Source organism: Helianthus annuus, chromosome 10, assembly GCF_002127325.2.
Source record: "Helianthus annuus cultivar XRQ/B chromosome 10, HanXRQr2.0-SUNRISE, whole genome shotgun sequence".
Lineage (NCBI taxonomy): Eukaryota > Viridiplantae > Streptophyta > Magnoliopsida > Asterales > Asteraceae > Helianthus > Helianthus annuus.
This window is the reverse complement of record NC_035442.2, coordinates 164,984,436-164,994,059: the sequence shown is the minus strand read 5'-3', so window position 1 is coordinate 164,994,059 and position 9,624 is coordinate 164,984,436. Positions and strand designations below refer to the sequence as shown.

Here is a 9,624-nt window from a genome sequence, read left to right as displayed (position 1 = left end):
CCTGGAAACACCAGGGACCATTTTTGTAAAGTCATCAAATCTCAGGGACCGATTTTGTAAACACATCAAACCTCAGGGACCATTTTTGTAAATTTATCAGCCGTAAGGCGCGTACGGGCCTAACGGGCAACGACGGACTTAGTTTCGACGCTCGTTAGGCCCGTACGCGCCTTACGGACGACGTCGACTAAATAATATTTTTTTTATTATTTAGTCGACGTCGTCCGTAAGGCGCGTACGGGCCTAACGAGCGTCGAAACTAAGCCCGTCGTTAAAATTTTAACGACGGGTTTAGTTTCGACGCTCGTTAGGCCCGTACGCGCCTTACGGACGACGTCGACTAAATAATATTTTTTTTATTATTTAGTCGACGTCGTCCGTAAGGCGCGTACGGGCCTAACGGGCAACGACGGACTTAGTTTCGACGCTCGTTAGGCCCGTACGCGCCTTACGGACGACGTCGACTAAATAATATTTTTTTTATTATTTAGTCGACGTCGTCCGTAAGGCGCGTACGGGCCTAACGAGCGTCGAAACTAAGTCCGTCGTTGCCCGTAAGGCCCGACGTCGTTAAAAAAAAAACAATTTAAGTTTATGTTTAAAAAAATGGTCCCTGAGGTTTGATGTGTTTACAAAATTGGTCCCTGAGGTTTGATGAATTTACAAAAATGGTCCCTGGTGTTTCCAGGATTTACAAAAATGGTCCCTTGTGTTTCAGAAATTGACCAGGGACCATTTTTGTAAATCCTGGAAACACCAGGGACCATTTTTGTAAAGTCATCAAATCTCAGGGACCGATTTTGTAAACACATCAAACCTCAGGGACCATTTTTGTAAATTTATCAGCCGTAAGGCGCGTACGGGCCTAACGGGCAACGACGGACTTAGTTTCGACGCTCGTTAGGCCCGTACGCGCCTTACGGACGACGTCGACTAAATAATATTTTTTTTATTATTTAGTCGACGTCGTCCGTAAGGCGCGTACGGGCCTAACGAGCGTCGAAACTAAGCCCGTCGTTAAAATTTTAACGACGGGTTTAGTTTCGACGCTCGTTAGGCCCGTACGCGCCTTACGGACGACGTCGACTAAATAATATTTTTTTTATTATTTAGTCGACGTCGTCCGTAAGGCGCGTACGGGCCTAACGGGCAACGACGGACTTAGTTTCGACGCTCGTTAGGCCCGTACGCGCCTTACGGACGACGTCGACTAAATAATATTTTTTTTATTATTTAGTCGACGTCGTCCGTAAGGCGCGTACGGGCCTAACGAGCGTCGAAACTAAGTCCGTCGTTGCCCGTAAGGCCCGACGTCGTTAAAAAAAAAACAATTTAAGTTTATGTTTAAAAAAATGGTCCCTGAGGTTTGATGTGTTTACAAAATTGGTCCCTGAGGTTTGATGAATTTACAAAAATGGTCCCTGGTGTTTCCAGGATTTACAAAAATGGTCCCTTGTGTTTCAGAAATTGACCAGGGACCATTTTTGTAAATCCTGGAAACACCAGGGACCATTTTTGTAAAGTCATCAAATCTCAGGGACCGATTTTGTAAACACATCAAACCTCAGGGACCATTTTTGTAAATTTATCAGCCGTAAGGCGCGTACGGGCCTAACGGGCAACGACGGACTTAGTTTCGACGCTCGTTAGGCCCGTACGCGCCTTACGGACGACGTCGACTAAATAATATTTTTTTTATTATTTAGTCGACGTCGTCCGTAAGGCGCGTACGGGCCTAACGAGCGTCGAAACTAAGCCCGTCGTTAAAATTTTAACGACGGGTTTAGTTTCGACGCTCGTTAGGCCCGTACGCGCCTTACGGACGACGTCGACTAAATAATATTTTTTTTATTATTTAGTCGACGTCGTCCGTAAGGCGCGTACGGGCCTAACGGGCAACGACGGACTTAGTTTCGACGCTCGTTAGGCCCGTACGCGCCTTACGGACGACGTCGACTAAATAATATTTTTTTTATTATTTAGTCGACGTCGTCCGTAAGGCGCGTACGGGCCTAACGATTGTATCTGGAATACAACAAGTTCTGTGTGAATTTAAAGTTCAGAAGGCTTTATACGCCTCGTATTGACCAATACGCAGCGTATACAAGGTGTCAGTATACGCTGCGTATAGGCCAATACGCAGCCTATTAGCAGTTACTGCATATATGAATTAAGTTCCATGTTCTAACAGCTCCGGAACGGAGGATAAACTGGTTAAGGCTTTACGGTTCTAAATGATAGGTCACGAGTTCGATTCTTGATAAGGGCCGGTTCTTTAAAGAAGACCCCCTTTTATACTGATTTTATATATATTTACATTTTGGTCCCTGGTGTTTCATTTTTTATAAAAATGGTCCCTGAAGTTTCGTGAATAGACAAAAATGGTCCCTGTTGTTTCATAATTTAGATAAATGGTCCCTGATGATTCCAGGATTTACAATAATGGTCCCTTATGTTTCTGAAATTGACACAAAATGTTTCCAGGTATGAAGTGTCAAATTTTACCAAGTTTATATACGCTGCGTATTGACCAATACGCAGCGTATAGAAACCTGGCAAACATTTGACACTTCAAACCTACCAAAATGACCCCAAATCTGCATCAGTTTTCTATACGCTGCGTATTGGTCAATACGCAGCGTATAGGGCCCTTGTTTTCTGTGCAATGATTGGTAATCAGGCACTGAGATCTATGGTTTATCTACGCTGCGTATTGGTCAATACGCAGCGTCTAGGGTTAACCTTATAGGCTGCGTATTGACCAATACGCAGCGTAGATAAACCCTAACTTTTACTAGGGTTTGGTGTGCCAATAGGCACTTTAGTGTGCCAATAGGCACACTCTTTGAATAACCTTCTTGTCTCTTTGTTCATCATCACCCAAATGCTACAAGAAATACATATATACCACAATGACCATCAATTCAAAAAGTAAACAATCAAAGTTCATATAATCTCATATGGCAGAAGTTTTTAACCTTGACGCTCTTATTAAAATCGCGCCTGTTTTGGAATCGCGAAACATCCAATTACAACGCATACCATTTTTCCCGGATGCAGCTTTCCAAGTATCAACTTGAACAACATCCCCCCTATAATAGATTTGAGAATGGCAAGATGCATCACACTCCAACAATAAGCTCAAGATGACAAGCTTCTACTAAGCGCGGGTGTCAGTGTATAAACTAGCAAACATGTTTTTTTTTTTTTTTTTTTCAAAACCAATATTGTTTAGAATTGCAAGAGCTCCGATCCATAAGCACATATACATATTGCTTAAGTAAAAAGAGCAAATCTGAAAAAAAAATGGTTTATTACATTATTAACTTCTCCACACTCTAGAGTAGTGTGGTTTTAGCGATTTTTAAGTCAAACTATGAACCAAAACGTTAGTAATTGACGACTTTTATTTATTTTTTAAACCAAAACCAAAAAGTAGAACTCTTAAACGAACCAAACCGTTAGTAACGGTTGTTTTCACGATTTGAGTTGGTTGGGCCCTTACACAAGATGTCCAAACTTAGAGTTGAATCATCAATACCTTACCGTGATATTAGATGGTGGGAGAGTGCATGGTTTTTAAAACATTTTGATTTCCTTAAACTTAATTAAAGCTAAAACAATTTTAATTACGTCTAAATATATGTGTGTATATATATATATATATTTAAAAAATTATATAATATATTCGTATGGTTAGTCCAGTTTTATAAGGTTGGTTTTAGGTATAAACCGTAAAACAAACCGCTCACTACGGTTTGAAAATATTGAAACTGTACTGTGAACTCCCATACCGCACTCTTTATTTAATTCTGTCCCATTTTTCCTTTATTAGAAACCAATATACATATATAAAAACGTGAACATATGTATATATACATGTGTGTGTGAGCGTGTATGTGTGTATATAAGCATATATGCATTTAGAAAAAAAATATTCAATGTCATATAACTAAACCCTAAATGTATTGAAATATATATGCATCCAAGTTAATTTATATAATAATAAATAGTATGAGGGTTAATGCGGTTCTAGCGACCTCCCTCATTACCACCATACACAAACATAATATGAACTAGAAAAAAAGATTATTGTACCATGCTGGAGAACGGTCCACTACTAGTTGCATCTTAGTCATCACCCATATTAGGTTCTTCTTGCACATCTCTGGTGTTGAACCGAAGCCATCTTGCAAGATTCCAATCGTCTTTAAGTGATTAAGGGCTGTTTCCTAAACATTGTGAAGTACTTAAGATCATGCATGCATGCACATGCAAACAGATATATTAATGACAAATTTACCATATGTACCTGCAAATGATTCATAATTGTTTCTATAGAAGTTGTTTGATCTGGCCCAACTTCATATGATCTAATATAAATATTTTGTCGGAAAACTAACCCGTCGTTAACCATTCTCCCTAAATCAAGATCCGAAACCAGTTTTGGAAGCGCTTTCTTGTGGTTGATCATTACCATCATTGGCTTTACGGGGATAGTTCGAATCGTGGGAAGAAGCATGCTCCGATCTTTAACACCAACTCTAGTAGCATTTACCTTTGTAGGATCTTTAACATGTAACCCCCAAAAAGAAGAAGAAGAAGATGCTGCCTTTATAATTATATCATGCACATACATGATCTCGGCGAAAAGTTTATAAGTTTCTGAAAGATGAACTGCAATGTTATAAGTTGCTTTTTATTGTTTAACTATTTCTAGAAACCACATTTTGTAAAATTGTTTATTTAATTCTCATGCGCCATAGAACTAAATCACTTTTCAACTTATAACTAATTCTAGACCCCCATTGGGATAAGTCATATGTAGGATACATTACATTACATTAAGGTAGGTAGAATTTTATAATAAGTGGAACTAAACAAGGTTTGTTCTTGTCTATGTGAAGCTAAAAGTTAGCTGGAGTTTTATTGTCTATGCGAAACTAAACAAGGGGAATTCAATATTTCAATTCATGTCATGTCTATGTGAAGCTAGATACGGCTTAATCTATGAGATTCTAATTAATTAAACACGAGTTTTGTCATTAACGCAAATCAAGAATAATTGATACTAATTAGTAATGTGTTTATGTTTGCCTTTAATCCTAACCATATAAACCCTTAACCAAGTTAGTTCAAATTTGGTGAGACAATTACTGATATTCGCCATCACCACTTTGGTGGGGTGGTCAGGAGTTTTCCCTAAGGGGTTTCTTTTGTGAGAGGTGCAGGGTTCGACTCCCACCCAGAGTAGGTGTGTTCGTTAAAGGTGGGCTGGACCATTCAAAAAAAAGTTACTGATATTCGGTTAAAGGTGGAGGTATTTCGTTAAAGGTGTGTTCCGTTGAGCCATTAAAAAAAAATTATTGATATTCGGTTCAACAAATAATATTAAAATAAATGATAGCCAGTTTGAAACATAACTATACAAATTGTAAAATTCATTGACATTTCACTATAAAACTATTGGACTTTAATTTATTTGTCAGTAATTCTTCGATGATTGCTAACAGATGAACTCGTCTTGGGCGGTGATAAAATATTAGTGCATGATTTAAAATTATAAGAGGGGTTTTAGTCGATCTGCATAGTCGTATTTTTACAGAAATAGAATCTTGTATAACAACTAGAATTATAATATAAGGTTTTTATTTTTTTTTATTCTGCTGTTTTTTTTTAAAAGAAAACTTTATTAAAAAACGGCACCAACTCGAAACCGAGCGGCCAACCCCAATTACATATTCACAAAATTACACCACGACTCTCATGAAACATTCCTATCATTCGATCTATTTTTATACCAAACAAAACCTAATGATCTAATCTGGCTAAAAATATCATTAATATTCACATACTTTCCCGAAAACACCAAATCATTCCTAGCTTTCCAAATACTCCAACACGCAAGAATGACGATACCATAGAAAACCTCCTTCTTCTACCCGACTAGCCCACACCACCTCTTCGCCTCCAAGACATCCCCATTTTTTATTCTGTTGTGTTTTGGTTAGCATGAAACGGATAAAATAAAATTCAGTGCTATTAAATATAATAAGTACTGGTTTAGAATCAAACTAAAAGGATGATAATATTATTTATTAACAATAAAAAATAGTAGTAGTAACTTTTGGCGAAATTAAGGATTCTGTTCATCCTCCTTTTGTAACCAAAGACAAAACAGTCAAATTCTATTTCACTGAATATCTGTGAATCGTATAGGAACCAAATGCGCCATTATTTGTGTACTAAAATATATTTGTTTCATAAAGTTGAGACTTTCTATGTGTATAAGGTAACTTTTTGTCTCATTGTGCTAATTTGCTAACATGACGATAAAAATATAAGTGGTGGTTACAAATATGACGTTTATGTATAACGGTTTCGTTTCATGTAAGTCAGAGCATTTTAATTAGGGGAATTGAACTATAATAATTCTACTAATAATCAATATTCCTCTGATTAGTTATATCTTTCATCTATTTTTCCTACAATGGTCCCTAGTTAAAAAAACTTAACAGAGCTAAGTTTTTTTTTTCCCAAATTACAAACAGATTTTTTAGGGTTTTGATCAGAACGATGATACGAGTCCATTGATGTAAAACTACTTCGAAATGGTGTTCCAAGTGGCTTGATTTTGGTTAATTGGAAATTTAAACACTCGAATTGAAGCGCTGTTTTCATCGTTCGGAGCACCGTTTCGAGGCAAGTTTTACATCAATGGACTCGTATCGTCGTTCTAATCAAAAGCCCTAAAAAATCTGTTTGTAATTTGGAAAAAAGCTTAACTCCGTTAAGTTTTTTAACGGGTGACCATTGTAGGAAAAATAGGTGAAAGGTGGGACTGGTGAGAGGACTATTCTGAGGTGGCATTATTAATGGCTAGTAAGCTCTAGGTGGGATAATTATAGGCAAATTAAATTTAAATAATCTAAACTTTTTCAATTTGGCTGATAATAATCTCAACTCAGTTATTTGTCAATAATAATTTGAAGTGGTTCACTTTTGGCCGATAATAGTCTGCGTTAAAAATAACTGAATGTAGTTAAGTTTTTTCTTTCCAAATTACAAACCAATGTTTTTGGGCTTTTGATTGGAGCGATGATACAAGTTGAGCGATGTAAAAGTTACCTCGAAATACTTCCCTAAACGACGAAAACGGTGCTTCAATTCGGGTGTTTAAACTTCCAATTAACAAAAATCAAGCCGTTTGGAGCACCGTTTCGAGGTAAGATTTACATAAATCGGCTCGTATCCTCGTTCTAATAAAAATCCCCAAAACATCGGTTTTTAATTCGGAAAAAAACTTAACTCCGTTAAGCTATTTTTAATGGCGGACTATTATCAACCAAAAATGGAGCAGTTTGGATTATTATCGACAAATAATTGAATTAAGATTATTATCGGCCAATTAAGAAAGTTAGGATTATTTAAATCCTATTTGCCTTAATTATATTTAAACGTTAAAAAAAATTGGCCTTATTGTTAACAATTTGTTTTAACATGAAGATAATTAATGGTTTTTAAACTATGAAGCTTGTGTTAAATAGTTTATACAAATAATGTGATGCAACCTTGACTTATTATCTAATCCTAATCTAACTAGTGATAATAGTTATCTTAAACAACAATTAAACTTGAGGGTAAAGTATTAAACAGGGGTAGAAGACTTTGAAGAACAACTTGGAAGATCATCTGCTTGAAATGGGAAATACCTATTTGAAAGAAAATTAAGACTAAGGGAAAATCAGATGATATTCGAGTTTTGGATATCCGAACATTTCGGATAATAGATTTCACCATCCTAATCTGTATCCGAAATTTCGAATATCCGAAGTTCGAGTATCCAAAATTTATAATAGGGATTCAGATAGTAAAACAGATATCCCGAATTCAATAAAATAAAATAAATAAATAAATAAATAATAAAATTTAAGACAAAAGGGTCTACTTTCTTAACATACCAAATAGCAATCGAAACATCTGATGTTCAAAACAATCCAAACACAATCCATGTCCCAAAATAACACATTACATTCAACATTGTCTTAAAATAAACATAAAATCTTCCGGTTCCAATCCATCCTTCCAGCTTCCATTTCAAAAACCTGTAACACATACAAAACAGAACCATGAGCAACAAAGAACAAACCATGTTCAACAAACACCTATAAACCGAAACAAATATGTTCAAATGTCACACCCCAACCGATGGTGGAAACATCGGAGTGAGACGAAATAGATTGCTCGAGACATCATAACACTAATAATTGTGACAAGTATTTAAATAATAATTTCATTCCATTTCTAAAGAATCAATTACAAGGATTTGAAGCAAAATACAACAACATGAATAATGAAATACAATACAATATGAATACAAATTTTAAAGTGTGTATCTAAGCATCCTACAGGATTTCATGCATCATCAACATCATCGCTAAACCTGCAACATATCTTAAAGTGTAGTTCAATACAAAGGTATTGGCGAGTACACAAGTTTTAGACTCGTGTCATATGTATAAAAAGTATTTTCAATCCAACATAGCATTTTGGTATACAAGGTCAAACTATCATGCATAACTAAAAGTCAAACCCAAGTGTCCACTAGTATAATAACATCCCTCGATGTAGCAACATCGAGACCGTAAAGTATGAATAATAACATCCCTCGATATAACAATATCGAGACCGTAAAGAATATAACTTAACAAAACCCCATCGGGTGGTGTGCTACTCCTATAGCGTTATAATTGTTAAGGCGGGTTAACAAGTAGTATGAATTCTAGCATGAACTTAAGCATAACAAAGCATGTATAAGGATTGATTGAACAGAGCATGTTTGTGAATCGTGCATTTTTAACAAGTAAAACATGTTGCACCCAAAGTGTATTAAAAGGAAAATGGGTCAAGTGTACTCATAAAATTTGCATATGCTTTCTGATTATCCAATTGTTAATGAGTAACGAAATTAGGAGGTCGAATGTATAAGGGCTAAAGTTCAAGCATGATTAGAGTCGAGATTCGGAGTTTAAAATAACATGTAATAATATATGAAAATAATCACCCTTTAACACAAGTACTTGTTTTTGACACTATGAAACCTCAAGGGTTAATGTTTTCATAAGTAGTGTACTCATTAGAATCGTAACAAGTCTTATGTCTTAGGTGATGTTACTCTAACACTATGACGAATGAACACAAGTTCACCATCAAGGGTTTGAATGTTAAATAGTATCTAATTATAGGTATTATATGTATTATTATGTCCAATAGTCAAGCATGAGGTAGAAGATTAAGATCTTCACTTAGGTACCTCTAAGTATCATGGAAATCATGTAGGAGGTAGGAAGAACAAGCTTCCATTTAGGCACCTCTTATGTGTTCACCACTATACTTGATGTAAAAACATACAAGGAGGGTCATGAACTATGAATAATACAAGAATGTAAATGACTATACTATGAGAAATCATCATGTAATGTGGGGATTTTATATTGGACAACCCAAGTTAGTCCACAATCACACCTTCATCAAGCTTGAAGCTTGAACATCACTTGTGGGTCAAAAACCCTAAACAAAATAGAATATATGTGAGGTTTAACCTCTGATTTCGTATGTCTCAGC

General features: G+C 36.1%; 1 protein-coding gene across 1 annotated transcript; it reads right to left on the bottom strand.

Annotated features, from left to right (window-relative positions):
• Positions 1 to 2,059: 2,059 nt before the first annotated feature.
• Positions 2,060 to 4,719, bottom strand: LOC110883188 (palmitoyl-acyl carrier protein thioesterase, chloroplastic). Its single transcript, XM_022131008.2, has 5 exons — positions 4,313 to 4,719; positions 4,099 to 4,232; positions 2,979 to 3,092; positions 2,843 to 2,887; positions 2,060 to 2,144 (listed from the first exon to the last, which is right to left on the bottom strand). The coding sequence occupies exons 1-5, from the start codon at positions 4,637 to 4,639 to the stop codon at positions 2,060 to 2,062; spliced, it is 705 nt and encodes a 234-aa protein (XP_021986700.1). The 5' UTR covers positions 4,640 to 4,719.
• Between the last annotated feature and the right edge of the window lie 4,905 nt (positions 4,720 to 9,624).

What these genes read in the sequence shown, in the direction of transcription:
- LOC110883188 (XM_022131008.2), bottom strand. Translation starts at nt 4,639, where the DNA reads ATGTATGTGCATGATATAATTATAAAGGCAGCATCTTCTTCTTCTTCT. An exon ending in CAATTATGAATCATTTGCAG is followed by an intron (nt 4,233 to 4,312) that starts GTACATATGGTA and finishes CACAATGTTTAG; the next exon opens with GAAACAGCCCTTAATCACTT. An exon ending in ACAAGAAGGTTATTCAAAGA is followed by an intron (nt 2,145 to 2,842) that starts GTGTGCCTATTG and finishes AACTGCTAATAG; the next exon opens with GCTGCGTATTGGCCTATACG.